Raw genomic sequence first — 27,463 nt, forward strand, 5'->3', positions numbered from 1 at the left:
TTCCAAGCATATTCCCCAGAGAACCTAATATTACTAAGATTTTGGCAAACGTTAAAATAATGTTTAAACAATAATCTGAGTATTAAAATAGTCACTATTATTGTGTTTAGTACGTGACAGCCTCTGTGCTGAGCCTTGTGTGGCTCCCTCATTCAGTGCACAGAACAAGTGAGGGAAATGAGCTGAGGCTGCTTTGCTGCCCAGGGTCACAGCTGGCAGAGCAGCGAGTCCAACAATGGAGGGTTTCTTCCAAGGCCAACTCTTATGCCGTCTTCCATGGGCTTCTAGGTTCTTTGCTTAAAAGCAGCTTAGCTCAGGAGTTAGGGAGCTACTCAAGTGGCCAAACAGCAGTTTGCCGAGAAGCTTGAGTACGTGGACCTAAACTAGCCTCCTAATATCCAAGGCAGTGAAGTGGAAAGGAGGTCTTTCAGACGTTCGAAGCACAGAAATAACTGTCGAACCATGCACCAAAACAGGTACCTTTAGCTTTTTCATTATGGTACCATATGATCTCCTAAGGCCGTTAGGGTAGTTTGTAGTAAACAATGCTTATTATCAGAAGTCTGAGTAGAAAATGCTGATTGACTAGTTATTCAAAAACCATTAATTGTAAGGCTATTAAAATGTCATCATCTGGAATTAAAGCAGCATATTTTACCCTGTTTCACCATAAGACCCTATTACAAGTTTTTTTTTATTTCATTTTAAATTTATTTGCTATTTGAACATTTGAAGAAACTATTTTAGTCACAGAGACAATTATACAGATACATAAGTAAGGCGGCTTCTATTAAATGGGCTTATAAAATGCAAAATAAGCAAAGGGAAAGGAAGATATTTTTACTTTCCATGAAGCAAGCAGAGAAAGTATAGCCAGGGACATTGTCTTTTAATTTAAATCTCTTAATTGAGTAATGGCAACAAGCCAAAAATAAATGCAGGTTCACAGGTACTATAATTGCTGGAATCAAATACATGTATTCTTCAATGTAATTTCAGTTCCAGAAATAAAATTTAGATAACTTTTTTGTTTACTGAAAGCTTTTGAGTTAAAGATAGAAAACATACTTTTGTGATTTGATTATGCAAATTATATAAATCTAGTTTACAGTAATTCCTTTTACATATATTTCATATTTTCCTTGCAGACACTTTTTATATAAGGAATAAAGCTAATCATTTATGAAGTTTAGCAATCAGATGATAGTCACCAAAAGAATTTCATCAAGTGTGTTCGTAGATATAAATCTCATAGTTGCCAAGATACCTATATTAAGGGCAGGAACCCAAGACATTAAATAAAAATAAGAGGATATTTGTAAAAAAAGTGCTATAGAAGAAGGTGCACAAAAAACATGCACTTACACATACTTTCTAAAAGGATGTAAACTGTACTTTTAGGCACTGTCATCTCTTCGAACTTCCTTTACCAACAATATATAGCATAACTTTTGATGGCTAGATGTTACTGCAAGAAGATGACTAAGGCAACCACGTGCAGAAAGCATGTGTATAATGCACAGAAAATACAAAGACAGCATTCCGAAAGGAAAGGTTTGCAATGATAGTTCTTTTGATACCTGAAAGGTCTGGAGTGTCGTCTTTAAGATACGAAAATCTATGTATGCCACTGGAACCAAGCCACAAATGGCACCTGATACGCAGACTCTTTAAGATGACTTTAAATTTCTAAATGGCAGACATTTCATTTCTGTGCTGTTTTCTAGGTGGCTGTGTGGCTTTTTTATTTTATAAGAAAATAGCCAATCAATTTTGAGAGCTAACTACTTCCAAACCCTAGTGTAAAACAGACATTCTAAATATGGAATGTTTAACATAGATGGTGGACTTCAAAAATGACAGTCTTCAAAATTGCCCATGTTTTATCATTGCATAGCTGAAAATTCATCTGCTACTTATAAAAAAAAAAGTGCTCTGTTCATTCAAGAAGAGTTTTGCTCCAATCTCCTTCAATTTCCTTCCTTCATACTGTATAGTGGATCCACAAGTTTATTGTGCACATGCATTAAACCTTAAAGAAAAAAAGCACAGTTCTAGTTGTTTTTGTTAATTTTGAACTCTCATTTACTTTAGAAAACAATAGGTTTTTTATAAGATACAGTAAGTCTATTTGGTTCCCATCTGATACAAAATAGGTTTTTTGAAACAGTACAAACAGAAATGTTTCAGAATGTCTAGTTTTAACTACCTAGAAAATGCCAGTTTACAATTATTTATGTACAGTGCAGATGCAGAATGTGTACAAGTACTTTGGGAGTAACCAGAGAAGTAGGAGCAGTTCTTCAGACAGCTTCAGTACGACAAGGTAAATCTGAATACTAACTCAGTTAATATATTTCAATTACATCTAAAAGTCTATGTTGATTTTGATCAGGCAGTTCCTCCACTGGACTCCAGTGAGAGGCTCAGAACTTTGGTTAACTCCAATATATTACCCTATCCATTCATCTGGCAAATTATTTTCCATTCTTTTGCTATGTGTATTTATGACAAGGGTTGATTACAAGCTTAACCATTCCATATTGAGGGAAGTTTACTAAAAATACAGAAGATCATCTGTACTAAATAATTTAGAGTAGAAATTGAGATTTTAAATTTAAGTAGATTTTAAATTTCATTTTATCATTGTGTGTATACTTGCAGATTATTCTTACCTATTAAAGCTTCTTGGGAAATAACCTTCCAGTTATTCATAATGTTAATGCCTAAGTACTGTATTTCTTAAAAAGTTCTAAAAAGATTGTCTTTGGCCCAATTAATGAAATAAATATTTTATATTTTGAAAGTTAAAGAAATCAATTAAGTTTTCCAGGTTATTATAAGAAGGCTGAGGAGGAACACTCACAACACAGTTTTTTGGAGAAAATGGGATTATTGGGTTGGAGAGAGGGTGCTTGTTAATGGCAAGTAGATGCTCCTTGCTGGGAGGGCTGCAAAAAGCACTCTAAAGTCCAGCCTGAAGAACAACCACTTCTAAGGGACAATGTCCCAATTCCATTTTTTCTTCGCATTGAAAGAGGTATCCTGACAGGCTGATATCCTGAAACCTCTTTGGAAATACAGTTGCCAAGTGGAAATACGCACCCGCTTTGGGCAGTGCAGCAGCATTCTCACGAGTGGTCTGTGCTTCAAAATTTTTCAGAAGAGCTTAGAATTTGTATAGATCTACCTCCCTTCTAATTTAAATTATCTAACATATGTCTATACCTTTCAATGAAGCAGTGATTATGGTATGAAAAACAATGGAAATACAGTTTTGATTTAGACGATACCATTCTTCTGGGAGGCAGCGTAACAGAATGGACAAAAGCCCAGACCCCAGATAAGCCTGATTTCAATTACCAAGCTCTGTTTGACTTTGGGTAAGTGGTTTAACGTCTGTTAAGCCTGTTAATTTATTTACAAATGGGAACATAAGAGTACCAACTGCAAAACACTGCTGTGAGAATTAAATAAATCATTAAGTGCAATGCATTTAGAATAGTGCCTGGTCATAGAGGTATTGGCTATTAAGTATATTATCAGTCACTAAAATGTAAGTCTTATACAAACCAAACTGTGACAAAATCAGACTAGTACAGTGGTTTACCTGGGGATTACTGGTACTAGAAAATAGCCATGTTAAATTAATCTCCTTAAAACTGGCATTAAAATTTCTGGATAATGAGGATTCTTCTTAAGGAATCTATTTTGGCATGAAATCTGAAGGACTATGTTGAAATATATGGGTACAACCCCAACCAAGAGCTCTGTTATTCTCAAGTGACTCATCACTCTGTTTCTCTCAAATTACAAAGAAGCTAATAATTTTTCAGTTTAATTTGATATATTTGTGACTTGGTAAAAAACTAGTAATTTAACTGATAAAAATATGAATGACTGGAAATAATCTGTTAATGAAATGTGTAAGTACATTACATCTACTTAACTATCCAATAAAAGTGCTTTTGAGGAATATTTAGTAAAATAGCAAAATACTCACAAAACATAAGTGCAAATACAAGACAAAACCATATATATAGCATGATCAAATTTTGTTTTTAAAATACCTATTTTCAGTGCTTGCCAAACTTCTATCATTTGTATAACACTTTCCAGATTTTTGCCATACTCACATATTTACATGTGCTATGAATTACCAGTTTTCTTTAAACTGACTTAGAATTTTTTAAGATTATATGCTATATTTCTAAATATGAGATGCTGTAGACTGTAAAACACACAATTATTTTATGTACCACTGAGGAAAAAAAGCTACCAGATAAGCTACGGTGAGACACCAATTTTAAGACACACTCCAATTTCAAACAAAATCAATGTGTCTTAGAGGTAATAAAATATGGTAGCTTTTTTAGAACTTGTCTTAATCGTATCCAAAAAATACAGCTTTGATTTGTTCAGTATATTTTTTCCAATACATGTTAAAATAAAAACCTAGTTACAAGTAAAAAGATTAAAAATGTATATCCGTTCATGTAATAAAAGTATCACACATACTAAACAGTGTATCACTGAGCTAGCTGTATGACCAGTTTTGTAATTTTTATATCAGCTATATAAATATAGGTGCTTTATTAAACATCTACTTAGATAGTTTGACTATATGTGTGTGTATTTATATGTGGAGCTGACCCTTATTCAGGGATTGGGTTCTAAATTGAGTATAGTCAAACGTCCCTTGACAATCTCTTAAACTACCCACTGTTAAGCAAGCATTTGTGGTTTTTTTATACACAGTCTGATACAGTATGGTTTGAGAACTGCTGAACTAGACTACAGAAAAAAGCAAAAGGAAAATCAACATGCAGAAGTCTAGGCAATCAAACTGCTTATTTGCAGAATTTGTTTCATACCATTTTAATATTTAGCCATTATAACTTTAATATATGGGAAGAGATTTGTTTAAAATTGTGAGGAATCAATGAAATTGTGGGAGACCTAAATTATCCACTGATTGGGTTCTAAACACAGGTTACAGGGAGAGGGGCTGAGGTGGGACTGGTAAAGGTGAAAAGAAAACCACAAAGGACATAGGTACGGTTCCTTTTGGGCTAATCTTGTATATTTAATATGAAAGTAGAATATTCTATTAAATTTTAGATTTCAAGAAAAATTGTGTTTACTGAAAATATAGATTACAGAGATTCTCTTCATGAAAAAAACAAAACAAGAAACTGCTCTGAAAGCTGCTGTTATCCGTGGTGAGTTTTTATTCCTTGAAAGGACTGACTGTTATGTCCCCCATGCCTGTATTTAACAGGCCACGGCGCGGGATTCAACTCCACACTCACATTAAGGTTTTAACTGTCACCTGCAACGGAACACCTCACAGTCTGCTTTTGAAATTCAGTGCTCACCTTTAAAGTATTTCACAGTTTTAACTCTTAATTCTAAAGTAGCATCTTCATCACACACAAAAATGGTCCGCGGATGCTGCTGGAAAGCTGAGACAGTCCACATGTGGTTGACTCCTTCTTCGATGGCTTTGTACAGGGCGAATGCCTTGTGCGCCCCTGTTATGAGGATCATTACCTAGAAAATCATGAACAGCACTTGTTAATTAATAGTTAAAACGTGTTCCAAATGAGTAAGAAGCTCTACTGTTTTTTTTTTTAATAGGACAGTAAAACCAGTATACTGAGGGAAAAAAAAAATACACAGCTCCATATTTCTTCACAGTTCAAGTTATTTATTTCTACTTTTTTAAGGTAACAAACAAGAACAAAGTGCTTCTTCTGGTTTAACAAAGCCAGGCAGTATCTTATTATGGGTATTAGTGGATACACTATAATACCCATAATTATTAACACAGTAAATAATGGTATGTAAAAGACAACCTGGGAGAATGAAGAAAAAGAAACAAAAGGGCCATCTTGTAAAAGCAGAATTACAAGTCTTCTAACAATTTGTATAATCTGGAATGATGCAGCAGATTGCTCTTGTCCAGACAAGCAATAAATATTAGTTCAGAAAAGCCAAAAGACTCTAAAACAACAGAGATTTGAAAAGTAATCTAGAGAAGCCTGAAAGTTATTTCATTAAACGTATGCCATCTGACTCAGAACACACACTGATTTAAGAAGGACTAGGGATCTCTTTAAACACAGGAGCTGCCTTCTAAGCACATAAAACTGAAACTACCCTTATCAGCTACAGAAAATCCAAGCTCTTGGTCCCAAATCCCTAACCACCTATAAAATAATTCAATAACATGTGAGTGTATATGTGTTAGAATGAATCTTCTCTTTATCATCTTTCAGCAGTAAATCAATCCTATTTTACAACTCAAACTATACATGTAAGTTTTCATAATATAATAAATCTTTAAATTTGATTTTTGCCTTATTAGAATTGTTAAAAAAATGAATGTTAAGGTGACTATAGTTCTAAAATATTCTACACAGAAATTCTGTATTGCATATTTTATAACTAGACCTTCTAAAATGGGAAATGAAAGATTAACAGACCAGGATATTGCAACATTTCTTTTATATCATGACTCACTACTTGATTTTCATTTTGAAGCTATATCTTGATTAAAATCAAAGCACACGATTGCATTAAGATATGTATAAATTTCCACTAACGTTTTTTATTTGATTCTTAAGTATAGGGTTCTAGGCTCAGCAAATTTAATATGCTGTCACCTGTGATTAAAAACATTTGTCTTTTAAGACAAAACCTGGCTATGTTTGATATAATAAGGTAAGTAAAATACTAATGAATGGATCTGTAAGTTAGTTTTCCTTGCTGGACATTATTGGCCAAAACTGTTTTTCTTAGGACTGATATATGGATTACAGAAAGAATTAAAAAAACAAAAGCCCCATACAATGAAGTTACTGGCTCCAGTCCAGGTCTTCTAATTCAGAATATCTGGATTTGGGGCCCAGGAATCAAAGCCTTTACATGACTATTATGCCGACAATCTAGTAGAAGTTCTTAGGCCAGCACCTGAAGAGATACTATAAAGCCACTGGTAAGACACATTGCATTAAATGAAATTATCTGCTAATTGCTGCATAAAGGATTTTGGAAGTTTATTTCCAGAGAGTTTTCAAATATGACTTGGTGGTTTCAAAGGGTAAATGACGAACTCTGCACCAAATTATGTCATCTAACTCCTCAAAACACCACCATGAGATAAGTACTATTGTTACTCATATTTCACAGGTAAGGAAACTGAGGCATAGCTAGTCCCTAACTTGCCCAAGGTTTTGCTAAAGCCAAAATAAAAACGAGTGGTCTGGTTCTAGGGTCCATATCCTTAACAATTAACAACTACACTACACTGTCTCTTGACAGAGAAACTGTTAAAAGGTGTAACAATTAGACAAGAGGAACCAAGAGTCTTTCGTTACTGACGCATACACTGTAAAAAGGTAATAGGACAGGTGCCAACAAATCTCAAAATAAAGTGTATACTGATCAAACAGTGGAAAGACAACTAAGCTTTCAGTGATGAGAAAAAGCAAGGACATTTCTGGCATGAACATTATGAAGGGAGTGGAAGGAAAGCAGGCTGGTGGAAAAGCTTAGGGTGGGATGAAGAATTATTGGTGTTTATCTATGGCTAAGATATAGATATAACTTTTAATTGAGAATTAAGAGGAAATATTTGGAAAAGCAGAAATTGGAAAAAAAATTACTCTCAGAACAATATTAATATGTAATTAGTTCTATTATATAATACTTACTCTGCTATTCTTATATTATGAAAAGGGACAACCTACATCAGATAATCTGGGATGCTTGCACAAACTACAGAATCGCCAAATTGAAAGAACCAATCTTTGGGTGTGGATACCAGGTGACTCTTGTAGACACTGATGTTTGGGACCCAGTGCTCAGGCAGATGTTGCAATATAGTTTTATGCTACTTAAAGAAATGATAAAAGTATAACAATTATACTATTTTAAAAGGTTATGAAATAAGCTGATTTGAAATAGTCAACATTTAATCATTCCATGAACAGATATGAATTACAAAAACCTAAAACTTCATTTTTAATCATCCACATCCCTTCTTGGTAGATATTTTTAAATCAATTATAATTTTTAGTAGTGAAGAAATTAAGCTTTAAAGAAGTTGAGCAACTTGCCTAAGGTGGTATAGTTAGCAAGAAGCGTATACAGGATTTTTAGCTCATAACTTCTAAGCTTTTACCTACCATAGCCTTAAGATGGCAAGGATGCCAGAAGAATCGATATGTAAACAAACTATTGTACTACATGTACAAAATATATATAGTATTTTATAATATATACAAAATAATAAAACACAAGGATGACATAAAGTTACAACTCTGGGGGAGTTGGGAAAAACTTCTGAGTAGCTCTCATATAAAACCAAGCCATAAGGAAAAGCAGAAAAGCCCCAGATAAGGGCGCGTTTCAGACCGTTATGAGATAATCAATAAAATGCTGCAAGTTTGGTAAAGCTTGGAGCATAAGGAAATGAAAGGAAATGGTTGGAAACTAGTTGAAGTCTAGTAACACAGAGCCTTTTATGCCAGACAGAGGATAGACTTCATCTTATGATGGAGTAACAGAGAATAGGAGGTTTTTAATTATATGGGTAAGTAATAAACTAAACGGTTTTTGCAAAGATTATCAAGGCAGTAACAGAGAACGGCATGGATAGAGACTGGAGATAGCCATGATTTAGGACAGGCTTGCAATAATCCTTGAAAATTCTGCAAACAGACGTGCTTTAAGGCAATTGTGATGGGGGCACGGTACTCATTTACCCAAGTTACCTGTTAAGTGGTCAGCACTCTGTGACAGATTAGATGTAGAAAAGAGGAAGAAGCTGAGAATGGCACAAATGTTCCCAGCTGAGGTAGTTTTCATGGACAGTATTGCTACTCAAGGGAGAAAATATTTATCAGAAAGACAATTTTGGTAAAGAATGAATTTAAGTTTTGAATAGAGTAAGTATACGAAGTCTTTAAACATCTACTAGATGTTGGCAGGCAGATGGAAATAGTCTTTCTGAAGCTTCCAAAAGAAAACTAACGGATATGCATTAGTAGTTACCACTGTACAGGGAGTAGTTAATCTTTTTCAGAACAGTGATAAAACTACTGAGAATGGCCCAAGTGTGACTGTTTTTTTGTTCGTCTGTTTTTGAGACAGGGTCTTGCTGTATTGCCCAGGCTGGTCTCCAAATCCTGAGCTAAAGCGATCCTCCTACCTCAGCCTCCCAAGTAGGAAAGTGACTGTTACTGACTGACAGGGCAGTTTTAAAAAAATGATCTTGGAGAAGACTGGTCAAAAAGAGTATGCAGAGTAAATATACATGCTAGGATGAAACTCCAGAAGAGCCGGGGGGTGGGGGAAGCTGACTGAGAAGGACGGGTCAGAAAGGATGAAGAACAAGGGCAGAGCTTTCTGATGACAGAACGGTCAACAGTAGGTGATGAGAAGAGGCCTCACAGGATGAGACTTACAGAGAGATGCTGGTTCTAGCAATGAAGTCACTGGTGACCTCTGTGACTCTTGGTAAGGCAATGAAAAGCAGGTTTTTAAGTTTTATTGGTTAAGTTTTATTTTCCTTAAATCATCATAAGAATATTAAATTGTTATGATTATAGATACAGAAATAGTTAAAAAGTTTGTCCTTTCTTTTGAAATTACCTTCAAAATATATAGCATTATCTTTAAATATAACTCAGTAAAAACAACTTTTAATCCTTTGATGGTAAATTTGGCTTCTGGAAAACAGCCAAAAGTCAATAAAAATCAGTTCTGGTGGTTCAGGTAGATAATCAAGCTCTGGACAGAACCGATTTCATACAAAATGGATTGTAAACATACATAATTCATTCCAACTATTCCCAACAGTTACTGGATACTTATTAAGTCACGGGCAGTGTTAGGAACTAGACAGACATAGTCCATAAATTCATGGAGATTATAAATTAGTGAGGAAACAGATAATAAACTAACTAGTAATACACTCTGAATGTCCCCTCCAAATTTCATGCTGAGACTTAATCCCCCATGTGGCAGTATTGAGAGGTGGGACCTTTAAGATGTGACTGGATCCTAAGATCTCTGCCCTCATGCATAGATTAATCCATTCATAGGTTAATGAATTAAAGGGCTAATGGATTAATAGGTCATCATGGGAGTGGAACTGGTGGCTTTTTAAGAAGAGAGACCCGAGCTAGCACTTCAGCATGCCCAGTCCTCCTCTGTGATGCCCCGTGCTGCTTCAGGACTCCGCCAACAAGAAGGCTCTACCAGACGGGGGCCCTCAACATTGGGCTTCTCAGTCCCCAGAACTTTACAAAATAAATTCCTTTTCTTTATGAATTATCCAGTTTCAGGTATTGCTATAAGCAACAGAAAATGGACTAACACAACCAGTAAACATACTAAAATAACTTCAAGTTGTGACAAATGTTATAAAGGAAAAGAACAGAGTAGTATGAGAGATAATAAAAGAAAATCATTTTGATTACGAGAATGATGGGTAAGAAAGGGAACTCTTATAGTTGAAAATTCAATGGTGCAGTGTTAGCCAAGCCAGGAGTGATAAAGCAGAGCATTCCAGATACATCATCAACGTGAAAATCCCAAGGCAAAGAACAAGTGGTACTGAGGCCAGCGATCTATGGAGTTCCTTATCCAGCTTACGATTCCCAAGTCTTAAGGAAACCTCTGATAACCTCCCAAGTGTATGCAGAGGGCCCTCATTATCTAAGTTTCCAGAATGTGAAGACATTTATCAATGAACTGACCACTTGAAAATTTAGTTCCCCACCCAATCCTTCTTTCTATTTATAGGTAGCACCTGCCTCACTCATGGATTCAGAATTTAATTAAGTATATGTGGTGTTAATGAAAATGACACTGAAGCCCAGCTCAAATCACAGTTACAACCACTAGCAAAAGAGAATCTGTACAATTAATCCCATTACAATTGAAGATAAGAAAATCAATAAATATGCTTGTTTCAAAAGAATTCTGTGAAATCAAAGCACTAAGGTATGTCCTTGGGAAAACGATAAAGCCCTAGAATACTTTTGCCATGATGATTTTCTTTATAATCATGCTGGGAACAAATACTGTTAGGTGAATGCCATCTTAATTTTTGATGCAAAAATTGACCCAAAGAAAAAAAAAATCAGTATTTGAATAATTTTCTATTCATTCTAAAATTAGCATAAGCACTAAAACTTAAATCATATTAAATGTAAGAAATCTACTTATGTAACTTTCATATTTTAGAAGATTACATGAAAATCTTTTTCAACTTATTTACCATAAATTTCAGTCCTTGAAAGGTTTTTTTACATACTTATGATTTTTAGATAAGAAACTCCTATATTTTCAATGACAGTTCTATTTGTATGTTCAAGTCTAAATATAATTATATCAATATCAGTTACCTATTTATCATATCTTGTCTGTACTCTTTCCCTGAACCTGTCCAACGCTGCGGCCGGAAAGGAACGGAGGTCTGGGATTCCATGTAATTTAACTATTTCTAACCATGAAGTGACTATCATTTGTTCTGTTATTATCAAAGAAGAAAATGACAGCCCAACCAGAAACTTAAAAATTAGGCATGGTCTACTGTTCAGAGCTCTTACCTACTTACCACTGAATGTGAAGATCCAGACCCAGATGGGTTCCTTTTCTGCTGGAAACCAACCGGGCTGTCCTACATACAGTCGGGAAACACTGGACACTAAATCATCCTGAGGGCTCTAAAAGTAGTGCAGTGAACATAACTAGCACTGCATCTTTGTCCCAACAGTCCTTTCACGAGACTATTTCAATTAAAAACAAACCGTATGATCGGTAAGAGTTTAGGGCCTCAACCTGCAGCAGGAATAGGCAAGGGAAGCAATACCTCAAAAGTGGGAGCTAATTCTCAGTGCACAGCTCCAAAAGACTAAATTTAGTTAATTTCTAAACATGTCAATGAGAGTGACAGAATATAGTTGCTAAAACTAGTAAACAATTTATACTACAAGTAGAATGCAACCAAAATATCACTTATTCAGTATCATAATACCTCCAAAATATATCAACATCAAAGGGAAAGCATCGAAGAACACTGAATTCTTACTTCTCTAGCGTCCATTACTGTCCCCACACCAACAGTTAGAGCCATAGTTGGCACTTTTGCTAAATCTCCATCAAAATATTTAGCATTTGCCAAAATGGTATCCATTGCTAGAGTCTTTAATCTCGTCCTTGATACTAAACTGGATCCAGGCTCGTTGAAGGCGATGTGACCATCTGGACCAATTCCTTTCAAAAGAAACATACATACACACACATACACATAAAGTAAGGTTCTTCATAAATAGTAAATAAGAGTTCTCTAAGTTCAACATGGTTTTAAGAGTAAATATACTTTGTTTTATAGCTGAATTCCTAATACTGCATTACAATATTTCTGTATTGATTCAACAAATATTTCCATGGTTTCCATATGCTTAGCAATGAGCTGGCATGATTCTAATAACAGTAGTAAAATTAAGTATCACCTTGTATTAGTACAACACTTCAGTTTTTAAAGCCCTTTCACATGCATCATCAAAAAAGATACATTTAGCAATCTCATGAGATGGTCAGATTAGGCATATCTAATTCCCTCACTGCCCCCACCTTTTTTTTTAAACACAAAAGGAAACTTTGATGCTCATGGAAAATGAGCAACTTGTTCAAGGTTGCAATTTAGTAAATACTGAGGAAGAACTCAAATCTAAAGTTTTCTGATTCCTAACTCAGTGGTTTCTGTACTCTTGCCACACTTTAAAATTTGCTTGGTTCTAGTCCAGATGAGGCAATTAACTAGTGGACTTCTCTAGAGTATAGTTCCTTCACTTATAAAAACGTGTGGACTAGACAAGATAATATCTAGAGCAGGAGTATTCAAACTTGTTGAACTGATTATAAGAAATATTTGATACTACAATCTAGCACATATACACACACACATCACACATATAAAATATAATTAAAACAAGAATTGCATGAAGTCATACTTACTCTTACTAGGAGCCGTACAAGCTATTTTCTATTCCATTCCATTCATTAACAAAACAAAAAGAAAATGTGGATGTGACCGACTACACTGATTGGGTGACGACCACAGTTGGAAAAACTCTGCTTTAAAGAGATCTACTGTCAGCTCTAACATGCTAGGATCACTTGTAAAATACAGCCAAGAATATGGCATTCTTTATTTGAAGGAACTGAGGGAGAATATACTTTTCATAAAATCAAGACCTTTCTATGACATAAATAAAACAAGCTTTACATACTGATACTCTAGTAGCAAGTCACATTTTTGGCAACCTCAATTAAAAAATAAACTTGCAGGTTCTCTGAGTCATTAAAACATCTTTAACATTTATACTCTGCATACTTACTTTAAGGATAAGATAGATGTATTTTACTGACACTTAGCATACAACTCCAGCAAAAATTTCCCAGGTCACAATAAGGTAAAACATGACAGTAAGTAACCTGGTTTTGAAGGATGAAGGAAGAAATGAATGCTCTGTGAAGCAGATACAGACTACCAAAGGGCAGCAATCCAGGAATTTAATGTGGGAACATAAAGCCAGACCTATAGGTGGTTAATTATGCATTGATTATTTCTACTATCAAGTACGTATCTGCTTATAAATATGTTTAAATTACAGAGATGCATTTCTCTATAGATTTATAAAAGTATTCTGTTCCTCCTCTTAGGTATACAAAAGCCTAAACATTTATATTTATATTTCTCTAAATACGTGTAAAGGGGAAAGGATGGAACCAGGAAAATAAAATTTCCAGACAAAATAGGAAGTCTACTAAGATCAACACTAACAACCTCACCAGTGATTTGGGCCACAGAGGAGTGTACAGCTAAGCTGAAATTATCAGTAAAGGTCAACAATGGAGAAGGGTCAACGTACCCCTTAATGGCCATGAGTAACTGTCAAAATGTGAGGATTTGAATATAAAATTATTTTTTTTAATGTGGCTAATTCTTATTTAGCCTTTAAGTCTAAATTAAGATATCAGCATCTGTAAGAAACATCTCGAAACTTCTCTGGAGTAAATGTCTTTCCTGTGTTCCCATAGTTCTATGGATAGAACGTACATGTACTCTTTAAGAAAGTAAGGACTTTATTAAATCCTTACCATTCAGAACAGCTCATGACACATAGGAGGCACTTAATAAATAACGGCTGGATAAAGGAATGTAGGGTTGTTATTCTTTGGTCAGCTCAGTAGAGTTTCCCCCACCTCCCACCGTTTTCTCTTCCGCTCTGTTCCCCTCCTCACAGGGGCTGGAACAATTACAATTCCCCATATCCCTCTTAGAGAGACTGTGGTCTAGACATAAGTACTCTTCCCAGGCTGAACCAATCAGAATCTGTCTCTGGATCTAAATCTTGACCAGGGATGTAAGAAGAAAGAGGGCACGGAGAGCCGAGGCCCTGGAAGGCAAGAAGGCTAAGCGTTCCTGTTTCTGAGAACTGAAGTTCTCTGGTTCTCGCCTTTCCAGAGACTTGGTTGTCTCAGCTCTTCCTTCAGTTTTGTGGGTTACCCTAGAATCATTCCAACTAATTTTCTTTTGGTCCCACTAGCCAGTCACTGCTACTAGCAAACCGAAGAATCTAAGCATGCAATCAAATCAGAAGGTTAAAGTTTTCTCCAGTGTCTTCTTTTACTTTTTAAAAACAAAAATACCTTAAGATATTTTTAAAGTTAATAATTTAGATTTTATTTATAAAATTCCATGTTTGTATATCTTATTGCTGGAGATAGGTTAGGAATTACATGATACACCTTACCCTGTCTCTCAACACTTTGCCATCAGAGGAAGAATGAGAACTTTTGGGAGTCTGTATTTCCTCTTTTCGCTTTCTCTCTACCAAGGAAAGGGAAGTCCCGCTCTAATCTAATTCCCTGGATGAGTGACAGTAGATTAATGTTCTTGAGCTCTTCTCATTCTACTGTTTCCAATTCAGAGAGGAGTAGAAAACCCCCTTGTGGCTTCCAGCCCAAACTGCAATCTCTATTCCAACTTTACCTTTAATAAAGCTGATATTTTGATCCCATTTGGCACAGTTCTTAGTGCTTTTATTAACCAAACCCTGGAACAAAAGAAGGGTAAGTGGTAAGACCCAGATACCAAGCCTTATCTTTAAAAAAATCCAATGATGATAAACCTAGAACAACAAATACAAAGAATCAAATGAGATTCTTTCCTGTGTACACATCCAGTAACAGGGCACCTCAAATGCAGTAAGCTTACTCTTCTCTCCCTGTGCAGAGTCACCACGTCCTTTAGAGGCACATACGAAACACAAGGCCCTGGATCATCCTCTGACCACAGCAAAAATGTTAAGGTAGGAAGCAAAGAAACTCTTAAAATGTGTTTTTTGGGGCTGTGGGGGGAGGATGGTACGGGGGGGGGGGGGGGGGGAGGGAAACAACTACAGGAAGCTTAAAACAAATTGGTTAAATAACAAAGTCAATTTCTTTTTAGTAGTGTCAGTGATAAACATAAATAATTATAATTTATGCACCACCTAGTTCAAAGGGAGAACTGAGGTGGTTTATATAAAGTGAGGAAATGTACCCAGAACAAATTTAGCTAAGAAATAAGAAGTGAATTAAAGCTATGGGGAAAGAGGACAGTTCTATCAGCAATTTTAGGTAAGAGAGTTCCAGCCTTAAATGTACACTAAGCTATGAAGACTTTCTGGAAAGCAGGCAAAAGAACAAAATAAAGAGTTTTCATCAGTTTTCCCTCCCAGTAAATTTTATTTCCTAGCATTGAGTCTATAAGAGATTTGTCACATGGATCCTTATGGAAGGTCAATAAATTAACAGAGGAAAAAAAAGTCCACAAATGAAGACATTTTTTTAAGCAGCCATTTTTAATAGCAAACCTTCTAAAAAGTGGGTGGTTAGTGCACTCCTCAGATATTTTCAAAAATCTATTGTTTTAGGCTTGATACTGAGAGGTTCAAATAGTAATTATTTCAAAATTAAGCTATATGTACAAAATAGGAGTATGCATATGTTCTCTGGAATTACTGAGGTGATATTAGCAGATTTTATTTAAAACATAGATAACTTTTCTATTTTGAAAAGCAAGAAAATAACTTGCATCCATGCTCAGATTAATAACCATTCTATCTACACAAGAAAGTAAATAGTATTGGCTCAGCTAGGAAGGGATAAAAATTTCCTCAAGGAAAAGATTTCAATCTCACTGGATGTCCTTAGAGATAATTCCATAAAAATCCTAGGGAATTCAATAAACTAAGGGACAATTATTTCAGCATTTACAGTTTAGAAAGAGAATACTGAAATAACACTTATGGAGTACCAACTATATACCAAGCACTATGCAAGGCATTTTATACATGTTAGAAAATGATTAATTCTCACAAATTTTGGAATGGTTAATATTAATCCTGTTTTACAAATGACTTAATTATACTGAACCTCAATAAACTTTCCAAGGTCATACAGCTAGCAAGTGGTTGCAACAGGATACAGATTTATGTCTGATTGTAAAACAAAATTTTCCCCAAGGGCAACCAACCATCTCAACTATACTTAGTCACTTCCCATTAACTGCAATACAGCATTACTGAATATCTAACTCATGTAATTTTGAGCAGTTCTATAATTAATTATAACATATATACAGATAACAATGTTAATTTAGAGGATTAGTATATTTAGTTGAATATTAAAAAATCTGGCAAAAAACAATTCTAGTTTTATTTACTTGAAGTTATTCCATTCTCACAGCAATCAGGTAGCTGTCTCAGATGCTGATACTGACAACAGAAACCCATGTTGTCATTACAAAAGAAAAAACTCTTCCCTCCTATTTTCAACTGCAGATTATGTACACACACAAATACACACACACATACACATATATATAAATTACAAGTGAACTCTGGTCAGTTAAAACATTCCTTTTGGAATTTATTAAGGCAGTTATACAGCTTAACTCATATTTACTACAGAGTGATGATAAATAGTCTTACATCATCACTTGATTTCTCATGAGATGAAGCAATTTAAGTGATCTGCTAAAATCCACCTGCTCCTCATGCAAACTTTTAGAGTCAACTCTGTAATATGTAAGTAGGCTGGGCTGGAGTTTTAAAGAAACATTAAAAGATAAACCTATCATTTAGGAAAAGAAACAGATCATTCACTTTGAAAGGTGTGATCAACGGTCAACTTGGAAGAGGTAATCAGAAGAGTTTAGCAGGAATCGGGACCTTTCTTTCAAGGCGTAATTTAAATAATTCCAACTGTCAATTTTAATAATAAGATGTGAATTTTAAGATTATTTTTTGATGAAAATAAAGTAAAACCGAAATCAGTAGCAGAATAAATGGATATCACAGACCTTCACAGGTGTCCTTCACAATACACATTAAGGTTTTTTTTAAATTTTAAAACACCTAATTCAAACATTAACAATTAATGACAAAATGTTTTTACATACCTCCAACAAAAAGATCTATTCCTCCGGCTTCTTTTATTTTCTTTTCAAATGCATCACATTCTGCTTGTAAATCTGTAGCATTCCCATCAAGGATATGTGCATTATTAGGATCTATATCAATATGCTTAAAAAAGTTATTCCACATATAAGAATGGTAGCTTTCAGGATGATTTCTCGGAAGGCCTAAATATGAAGTTAATAAATAAAAATGTCATTATTTCTAGAAATAAATCTAAATTTTATTTTTCTATTTAAGTCATAAATTCTATTTAATATAATCTCTCTATACCATAATCAGTTTAACAGTATTTAGTATTTTTATGTGGGCTATATGCTTATTATATGTCCAGCATCACTTTACATGTATCTATTAAAAATTAATTTGTAAAACACCGATGGAAATACTATTATTCTCATTTTATAGAGGAAAAATTGAAAAAGAGCTTTTCCCCAGGTCCCATAGCTCACAAAGGGGCTGGGATTCAAGCACAGGAAGTCTAGTTCATGTGGACTTACTCACCTCTCAAAAACACAAAATTTTAGGCCGTGGAACTGACTTACACGTTAAGCTCTAAATAAAATAATTAGCCATTCAACTGAAATGCTGGCCGTGTTCTTCCCCTACTCATTCTACGTGTGTGCAAACTATTAATATGTTGAATCACAAAAGTTCTTTGGGTATCAGTTAGCTACCAGTGAAAATATATTCCTATATTTCATTTTGACACCATTTCTATGCATCATAGATCTTTCCAGTTAAGCAAGTTAACATTCAGTATGTCATAAAAGCTTCATGGCTTATAATATAAATAGCTTTTGATTTGAAAAAGTGTTTATCTTACTCATTACTTTTATATACACTTTACTTAATTCATCCATGCAACACTGGTTTTGACTCTGACTTAAGAAAAAAAAGAGAGTGAGAAATGTGACTAGATTGGCTCAAAGTTACATGACCAGTAAGTGGCAGAGCCCAGGAAGAATGAAGATCTTCTGATTTCTAGTCCTGTATTCCTTCCCCTACACTGTGCTACCATCACGAAAACATGGATTTTTACATGAACTCCCAGTCTCATCCCAAAACAGTACAGTATATCCTAGAAATATATTCATACTACATTCAAAACATAAGTTAGAATAATATTCCAAAAATATATTCATTCTATTCAAAATGTAATATACCATATAGCCAAATAATATTCAATAAATTCAAATACAGCTTACCTACATATTCATCCATGTTAAAGGTCTTCACATATTTAAAAGAAAGGTCTCCATTCTTGTGATATTCTATTAGTTTTTTATAACATCCTAAAGGTGTACTCCCTAAAACAAATAAAAATTCAATTTTCTAACATCACTTGAAAATCTATTTTAAAAAAGTTTATGCTAACTTCACCTATTCTTTTATTTAGTGACATTCAACATTCTTAATTTATTACGTAGTTATTCATTTGAATATGTATTCAATTAACAAGTATATGTTAAATCAGTCTCTTTACAAGATACCCTGAAATTCTGGTAAACTAGAGTTTACTGAATAAAGCTGGAAATCTGTCAAAAATGAAAGTATGTTAAATTATCCTTGAGTTGTTGGATATTGGGAATTACGACTGCAAATTCTAAGATCAGAAACTTCTAGATAGTACATATGAATTAAGAGAAAAATAAACATCTCACCTTTTGGGGAAAAAACCATGAGTTCTTACACAAATAAGACATAAATAGGTCAAGTGTTGACCACTTAGTGAAATCAAAAGGGAAACCAGAGCTAAATTTAAATACTGTCCCTACATTCAAAACAGACTTTGCAACTGGCACAGACCGAGTGAGAACTTCAGCCATAATCACGGCTTTTGTACTGGAGCTCCTGCTCCTCATCTCCTGTCGCCTCCAGCAAGCATCAGCTACAGGGCACAAAGTCAGAAAAAGAAGTGTTTTTTGAGACAGAGAGGACTTCCAGGAAATGGATCTGGCCTTTGGATGCTGCATCTGCATTCCTGATTTTATTGTTTTATGCAATAATGTTATCTTTTACATTTTTATAGAATTAGTTGATATTTGAAAAGAGATTTAATGGTCTTCATGCTATGACAAGATGACAAATTTACCCACTTGTGATGGCCTCCCTGTTTTCTAAATTTGCTATATTTTCTTCATTTTAACTCCAAACTGAAAAGCTACATCGACTGCATTCTTAAAACAACAGACCTGCCCCTCCTAATCCTGGCTGAGTATTGATTTCTAATCCACCCAGCATCACAAAATAAAAAATCTGCACAAAAATTTCTACTCAAGTACCATACAGAAGCCTGACAGCACTAAATAGTCTCTGGCAAAAACAAATAAAAAAGAAATTCCAGAGTAATAAAAAGACAGCCTCTTGTTTGAGATGACAGAATAACAGAAGCGGCTATAAATAATAAATACTACATAGGTTCAGAGAACAAAATAATAGAAAATTAAGTACATATGTTTTAAATTGCAATTAATAATTCAAAAATTATGTGGTTAAATTTTATAATTCTTTCTCAAAGAGCTATAGCCCACTAACATGAAACCTGTCTAAAAGACGGATAAATAAGCTTCCCCTTCTTCCTTTCTAGAAGCATAAATGAATCTTGTCTCTATGTCAAGAGAAGAGTTAGTTACAGGATTCCCTCAATTTAAAGATACATGAATAAAAAAGTCAGTTGTCATAATGGTGGTGCCAGAAACTTGCATTGTCTACCTTTTAATCAATGTGGCTGAAGGAAAAAATAATGAAAGACGGCACAGGATGAACTGGTTAGAGAAACTTCATTTTAATACTTGCTTTGTAATAGCCATTTACTAAAATAACATTTACCAAGTGCAAACTATGATTCAGATAAAACAAAGATTATTAAGACTTTCTGTCCTGTAAAAACTCACAATACAGAAATAAGCAAGTACAAAATAATCATGGCACAAGGAAAGACATGGTAAATAACCAAAAAGAAGTCTGGAGAACTCCATTAAAGAAAAAAGACTACAGTCTTGTTTGCTGGAAGAACAATGAAAGAAGATGGCATTACCGCTGAGTCTTGAAGAAGGGACAACATTTCAACAAGGAGGGGGCAAGCTGTAACTGAGAATACAGAAAAGATGGAGTAGGAGGTTCAAAGACGACGTCTGTCTCCCACGTACCTAGATGCTGTGCTGGAATTATACAGCAGCTCATGTAAATCTCACCACCTTAGGAAATTCGCATTATCTTTCCCATTTTGAAAATGGAAAAAATGTGTCAAAAAGATTAAGGAATTTGCCAAATATCACATGGTTGTGAAGCAGGGATTCAAATCTAGATCTGTCTGGTTCCAGAGCTCATGTGGATTCCATTACATAACATGCTAGCAACACGAGTGAAAGCAAAGCAGAGCAGCAAGCACATGCAGGCCCATTCCTTGAGGTGCAAGCCGTCCATCTGCCCAGCCCGACTCCGCGTAGGCAATGGCGGGAATAGGGCTGGGAAGCAGGTCAGGCCCACAGCACGCAGGCCTTTAAATGTCAACATCATTAAGATCACTTCAGTAGGCATAAATTGAACAGATATTCCCCAGCAACTGTGCTTGGTGGGAAGGTAACTGCAAGACAGCATGCTACTTGTAATTCCAGACATGTATGTTCAAGTTTCAAAAGCAGAGGGGAAGAGGACATAATTAACACTGTCAATGGTCTGTCACTGACTGTCGATGGTCAATAAAGCAGAGTAATGGAAAATGTCAGCACAGGTTTTCCAGGGATACTTCCTTGGCAGGTGTATTACCCTAAAGAAAGCAAAAGCTGTAGATCTAAATACACAAAAACATGTTTAGCACTGCTGGCATTTAGGACTCCCTGAAGTCTTTCTGTCCGCACACTCAAATTCCTGTTTATTTCTGAATCATAATTAAGATAACATCATTAAGACAGGCAGGCTGAGTGTAACCCAGGTAAACAGTATGCAAACTGTACAGAAACCATGTTCAGCCACTACGGCTCAGATATCAGAACTGAGGGTACTGATGGTGTGCGTTAATTGGAAAAAAAAAAAAATATATCCCCTTTTGCCATTCTCACCAACATGTACTGCCCTGGACCAAAAAAGAAAAAGGAAAACGAAAAGCAAACAAACAAACAAACAAAAAAATCAATTTGAAAAGTACCATCCATGGAAATTACACAAGTGGAAAAAAATTGTGAGTGTAGGGCTGGGCGCGGTGGCTCACGCCTGTAATCCTAGCACTCTGGGAGGCCGAGGCGGGTGGATCGCTCGAGGTCAGGAGTTTGAGACCAGCCTGAGCAAGAACGAGACCCCGCTTCTACTAAAAAATAGAAACAAATTATCTGGCCAACTAAAAATATATATAGAAAAAATTAGCCAGGCATGGTGGCGCATGCCTGTAATCCCAGCTACTCGGGAGGCTGAGGCAGGAGGATCACTTGAGCCCAGGAGTTTGAGGTTGCTGTGAGCCAGGCTGATGCCATGGCACTCACTCTAGTCTGGGCAACAGAGCAAGACTCTGTCTCAAAAAAAAAAAAAGAAGAAAAAGAAAAAATTATGAGTGTAGCTTTTATGCAATCGGCATGTATGAGGGGAGGAGCAGGAGAGAATAGGCTGGTTAAAGAAAACACTGATAGGAACCATACATTATATTGTATTTACAGTATATAAGGGACTCGCATACACTATCTTAGCTGAGCCTCAAAATAGCATCTTAAATTATTATCCATATCTTTCTTACAGGAAGGGAAACCAGGGCTCAGGGGTGTAGAATAAATGTCTTGCAGTCACCAAGTATTACAGCAACTCTAATTCTAGGTCTAATACTCTGTGAAACATGTGTCAGCAACACCAAATAAAGTGCCTTAAGTGACACCACCTGGTAATTTTTTAAGAGATGTCATAACAGAAAACTAAATCCAATAAAATATCTGATTAATACTTATGTTCATTCTATGATGAAGACATACCAGTCTGCCAATTTTTCACCAGTAATACTTCCATAATAGAAGAAAAATAAACAAAGAAATAGTAAAGGACTAATAAGATAGTAAGAGAATATAATATAAGACAGGTGAGGTGAAATTAAGAGGCAATAGTACATACTTTAGGTACCTCTTAATGATTAACAAGAAAACTACTCTACTAAAAAAATGATATGAATTGCAAAAACAATGCCCCTAAAAACAAACCAAGGACTACTAAGAAAAAAGTATCGAATATATCATGACAGTCACTTAAGTTGGGTATTTCCTATTGCATTTTGGCATGGTAGGTGAGACAGAATTTTAACATAACAAATAGCAACTAAATGTTGACATTAGATTATATATATTTTTCCCTAGCTTTATATACTAGTATGTTCAATCAGTGATATGGCTAGAAATGAATGGGTGAAATATCTGAATACGAGAAAACCTACAATTATACAATTTTAGATAACATCAGTATCTAAAATGGAAAAAGTGGTTTATTACCTGTTGGTAAACCCAGTGTAAAGTATCTGTCCTGCCCGGGTTTGAACTGAATGATGCGATTACAGATGTACTTGGCTGCCCATTCACTAGCCAAGTCATAGTTATCAAGAATTACAAGCCTCATGGTGATGTGCAGCTTCCAGGACAGAAAGTTCAAACCTGGGGAAATTCCATGGTAGAGCACTTTAAGTAATTTACAGACACTCAAACAGAAGTCTAATATACTGATAATTTATAAAGGATACTATTTAAGAACGTGCACATAATACAAAAACAATCTCTCTTTTAAAAATAGTAGTAGTAGCTGTTCTCTTTTGAGCAGACCTTGAGTTTCAGGCAGTGGGCTAAGTCAGGTAAGCACAGTTGCCCCTCTGTATCTGTAGGTTCCATATCCGCAACTCAACCAACCTTGGTTCAAAAATATTCAGGGGAAACGATGGATGGTTGAGTCTGTACTGAATATTTACAGACTTTCTTTTCTTGACATTTTTCTCTAAACAATACAGTGTAGCAACTATTTATATAGCATTTACCTCAGGTATTGTAAGTAATACCTAGAGATGATTTCAAGTATACTGGAGGATGTATGTACATAGGTTATATGCAAATACTATGCCATTTTGTATCAGGGACTTGAGCATCTGTGCATTTTAGTCCTGGAACCAGCATCCTGGAACCAGTTTCTCATGGACACCCAGGGACAACTGTACATGTATTAATTCTTACAACAATCACGTGAAGCAAATAGAACGCCCAACTTTAGATGAGGAAATGGATTCACACAATTTGACTGAGATCACGTACCTAGGTAAGTGACAAAGCCAGAATTCAAATTAAGGCAATCTTATGGTAATGTGATCATAATAGACATGATATTTTTAATAAGAAGAAAAAGAAAACAAAATAAACTAAAAAACTGCTGAACTGGGGGGGAAGGGGAGAGATTTGTGCACAAAAAGCAATTTTAGCTCTTTAAAGAATACCCAAAGGTTAAGAAAAGTTATTGCACAAACATTAAGAGATCAGAGTCATTTTAAAACCATTCTTGAAAGATACAGAAGTTTGCATTCTTACACTAACCTGCACCTCCTGATTTCTGTAAGATTTATTTTTATACTGTCAAGATTTATAACATTTACACTGTCTTCCATAACCATAATTCACAACTTTTAATTCTTAATTTTACATTTAAATGGATCAGTCACCAACACCAATCTGTGTATAACATGGCTTCCTCATTCCTGAGTTTTGTTACCCACAAACTTTACCTAGAATAGTAAGTCAAGTTTTTTAAATTATAGAAGGTCTTATTACAATGAATATATGGAATCTAAATGATGCCTTTAAAAACGTAACGATTTAGAATTCTGGTGTAACAAAAAATTATGATCACCATGACCTAGAATTCTCAAAGAGTAACAAGAAGTAAGTAGCATTGACCGTCATACATGACGTAAACGACATACTAAGTCATATATTCAGTCCAACAAATGGACTCAGCTTCCATTTAAATAGATCAATAATCTAATGTCAAAAACTATTTCAGAGATACACTATGGAATCAGAAATAATTACTGGCTGTCATGACTATCAAAAGATATATTTACTTCTAATAAGAATATTTGACAAATTGATTATTAAGAAAAAGGAAAAAAAAAGCTATGAGGAGGACGAAGGGCATCGGAGTGTTTCATGTGTCTGTGTCCTCGCAGTGCAGCACACGTGTAAGGACCGACCATACCCTAAGCACTATGCTGGGCTCCGCAGAAACAAAAATGATTAAGAGAAGGACTCTTATTATCAAAGAGCCTGGGATCACTTAATTTAATAGTCTCTGAAGTTGAAATTATCATCCTCAATTTTCAGATATATAAAACTGCAACTCTTCTATATGCTGAAGTTATAAAGCTATTAAATGCCCCAGGGAGCTGGATTTAAACCTAAGTGCATCTGGCTCAAAGATTCTTGCTCCAAATACATCTCACCGGTTGAAAGTCACTTAGTACGCTTGTTAAAAATGTAGACTCTCAGGTCCCTCTCCCTGGACGTAAAGTGTTTCAAAACATCTGAAATGAATTTGTACTTCCACAAACATCAACAGGTGATTCTTACAACCAGGTTAAATTAGGAAACGAACACGGTACACTTCATTGCGACGATGCTCAAAGAAGTCTCTCAGACCGAGGTACAGTCAAGTTTTTGCTTTTTAAAACTTTTTGGAGGGCACAGAGTTCACCTCCAGAACTCCCAGGTGAGCGCCCTCACTAAGAGGAAAGAAGACCTTTACCGCACTTATTCAGCTTTTTAAGAGGTGCCTTTTGCCGTGTCTGCCAGTCCCCAGAGACCCACGCTGCCGCTGCGCGACTCCCGGCGTCGGGACCCGGCAGCGACGGGAACACGCGGCGCCCCCTTCCCGCAGCCCCGCGGGCGCCGGTTCCCTTCCGGCCGCGCACAAACCGCAGCTGCGGAGCGGGCTGGGAACTCCGTCCCGCTGAAGTCACGGCCAGGGGCGGGGGGGACCGAAATCTGGACGCCCAGAACCTCCCCTCGGGGCTTCTGCCTTCCCCGCGCTGCGCCGCACCGAAAGGGCAGGGCGGCCGGTCCCCGGGGGCCCGAAGCAGCGGAGCAGGCCCGGGTCCCGCACGCCGCAGGCCGCCCCAACGCGGACGGACGTCGCGGGTTGCTGCCCCGTGTGCGGAGGTGCCCGCAGAACGCCGCGACAGGGGGCCCAGGGCGGCCTCCCCCCGAGGCTCGGGTCCAGACGGGACCACCAGCCGGGGCCGAGACGGGGCCAGGCCGGGACCCCACGCGCCCCTCGCCGCGACGCTCCGGGACCCGACCCGACCCGGGCCCGGCGCCCCCTTTCCCGCACACAGACCCCGCGGCGGGCAGTCGCCCGCCGGATCCGCGCCCGAGCCCCTTGCGTGGGCCGCCCCGCCAAACTCACCGGCGTCCCCGGAACAGCCCGCGCCCCCACCCGCACCCGCGGGCGACCCGGGCCGGCGAGCGCAGCGCGGAGCCCGACGACCCGGAAGCAGAGGGACGCGCGGAGAGGAGCAGCCGCGCATGCGCACTGCCGCCGGCGCGTGCGGGCTGAAGTACCCAGCGGCCCGTCCGCGCGCCCCGTGGCGGGACACGATTCCCACCTGGGACGTCCCGGCCCCGGGGAGCGTCGCCTTTGGCTGCTGCCTCCCCGGCACTCACTCAGAGGTGAATTGCAGTAGGTTCTCCAGGTTTGTGAGATTTGGGACCGCAGGCGCACACACAGCTGTTGCTGACAGTGGCGATAGGAACGCGTCCGCCTTCCCCAGACGATCGATTTATGTGCTTGTTTATTTTATTTCAGGATATTATGAGGGTGCAAACGTTTGGGTTACATTTTATGGCATTGCCTCACCCAAGCGAGGCTTGGAGGCGCGCCCTTCCCCTCTACAACTCTGCGTCCATTAGTTGTGAGTTTGCCCCCAGGCCCCAATCGCCGGAGGATGTCACCACCGCGTGCCCCCCAGGCCCCAATCCCCGGAGGATGTCGCCACCGCGTGCCCCCAGGCCCCAATCCCTGGAGAGAGTCGCCACCACATGCGCCCCCCATGGTGCCGGTCGTCAGTGCCCGGTCAGGGACAGCACAGGTGGAGCCCATTCCTCCCGTCTAGCGATGCCTCACTGCGGATAATGGGCTCCAGCTCTGTCCCAGACAATGTAAGAGGTGCTAGATCACTGTCGTTTCTTATTAGTGAGTGATTATGCCATTGCATACATACACCGGATTTTAATAATGCACTAATGAATTGACGCCCTTGGGTTGTTTCCGCATCCTTGCAATTGTGCTGCCATAAACATTCGGGTGCAGATGTCTTTATTATAGAATGACTTTTGCTCTTTTGTCTACCCCGAATTATTTTATGTGTACTTGGCGAGCAAAATGACAGCTAAGCCCTTTGTATCAAAGCGCGTCAAAGTTAAGTTTGCAGAAAGGCAAACCGCGTGCCGTGGAAAACCCGGGAGCATCGCAGAAGGAGGCCACCGAGTTGAAAATAGAGAACTAGTTAATGCGCTGAATGAGACTAAGAAGGGGGCGGGAGAAGCGGGTGTCAGCTTTGAACTGGGCAGCACAGGGCTTGGTCCACAGAGGAGAGGGAAGGAAACAGGGCTGGGGAAGTTATTAGGAAAGAAATAATCACTTGAAAGAAGGGTTGTGAATCCTCACCGTGTCCCGTTGGAAACTCCTTTTAGCGTTCTGTTAGAAACAACACTCTTGACTACTGGAGTGGGGTGACTGTTTGTTTTGGAAACTGCAAAGTTAAGATAAACGTGAAACACTATGCCCTCAAACTCTTTGAGGTTCTGCACCTGGATTGTAAGCTCAGGCTGCTTCTCCTGGTAAAATGATCCCCCTCCTTGCTTAATCCTTAGGCAAGAGTGGGACGTTACGTTTTCATTGATAGTGCTTCA

At 37.3% G+C, this 27,463-nt stretch overlaps 1 protein-coding gene and 1 long non-coding RNA gene across 4 annotated transcripts; one reads left to right on the plus strand and one right to left on the minus strand.

The window, feature by feature from the left end:
- Positions 1–211: 211 nt before the first annotated feature.
- GNPDA2 (glucosamine-6-phosphate deaminase 2) lies at positions 212–26,045 on the minus strand. 3 transcript variants are annotated; one of them, XM_045532951.1, is made up of 7 exons: positions 25,959–26,045; positions 23,012–23,170; positions 18,755–18,856; positions 17,531–17,713; positions 12,107–12,291; positions 5,379–5,553; positions 212–2,032 (listed from the first exon to the last, which is right to left on the minus strand). In XM_045532951.1, the coding sequence occupies exons 2-7, from the start codon at positions 23,133–23,135 to the stop codon at positions 1,971–1,973; spliced, it is 831 nt and encodes a 276-aa protein (XP_045388907.1). In that variant the 5' UTR covers positions 23,136–23,170; positions 25,959–26,045; the 3' UTR covers positions 212–1,970. The 3 variants fall into 3 exon arrangements, with proteins under 3 accessions (XP_045388907.1, XP_045388908.1, XP_045388905.1); XM_045532952.1 differs by lacking the exon at positions 23,012–23,170; XM_045532949.1 differs by lacking the exon at positions 18,755–18,856 and having other exon boundaries at positions 25,959–26,037.
- On the plus strand, positions 8,389–17,249 carry LOC123624803. Its single transcript, XR_006730214.1, has 4 exons — positions 8,389–9,525; positions 10,816–11,016; positions 15,320–15,395; positions 17,214–17,249. It is a non-coding gene; the product is annotated as an uncharacterized LOC123624803 (long non-coding RNA).
- Positions 26,046–27,463: the final 1,418 nt, after the last annotated feature.

The sequence above is a fragment of the Lemur catta genome, chromosome 19 (genome assembly GCF_020740605.2).
Source record: "Lemur catta isolate mLemCat1 chromosome 19, mLemCat1.pri, whole genome shotgun sequence".
Lineage (NCBI taxonomy): Eukaryota > Metazoa > Chordata > Mammalia > Primates > Lemuridae > Lemur > Lemur catta.

Excerpts from the sequence above, each read along its gene's own strand:
- GNPDA2 (XM_045532951.1), bottom strand. The coding sequence starts at position 23,135 with ATGAGGCTTGTAATTCTTGATAACTATGACTTGGCTAGTGAATGGGCA. Across the intron at positions 17,714-18,754 it reads TAACATGGATGAATATGTAG|GCCTTCCGAGAAATCATCCT; the intron begins GTAAGCTGTATT and ends CTTCATATTTAG. Across the intron at positions 12,292-17,530 it reads AATAGATCTTTTTGTTGGAG|GAATTGGTCCAGATGGTCAC; the intron begins GTATGTAAAAAC and ends TTCTTTTGAAAG.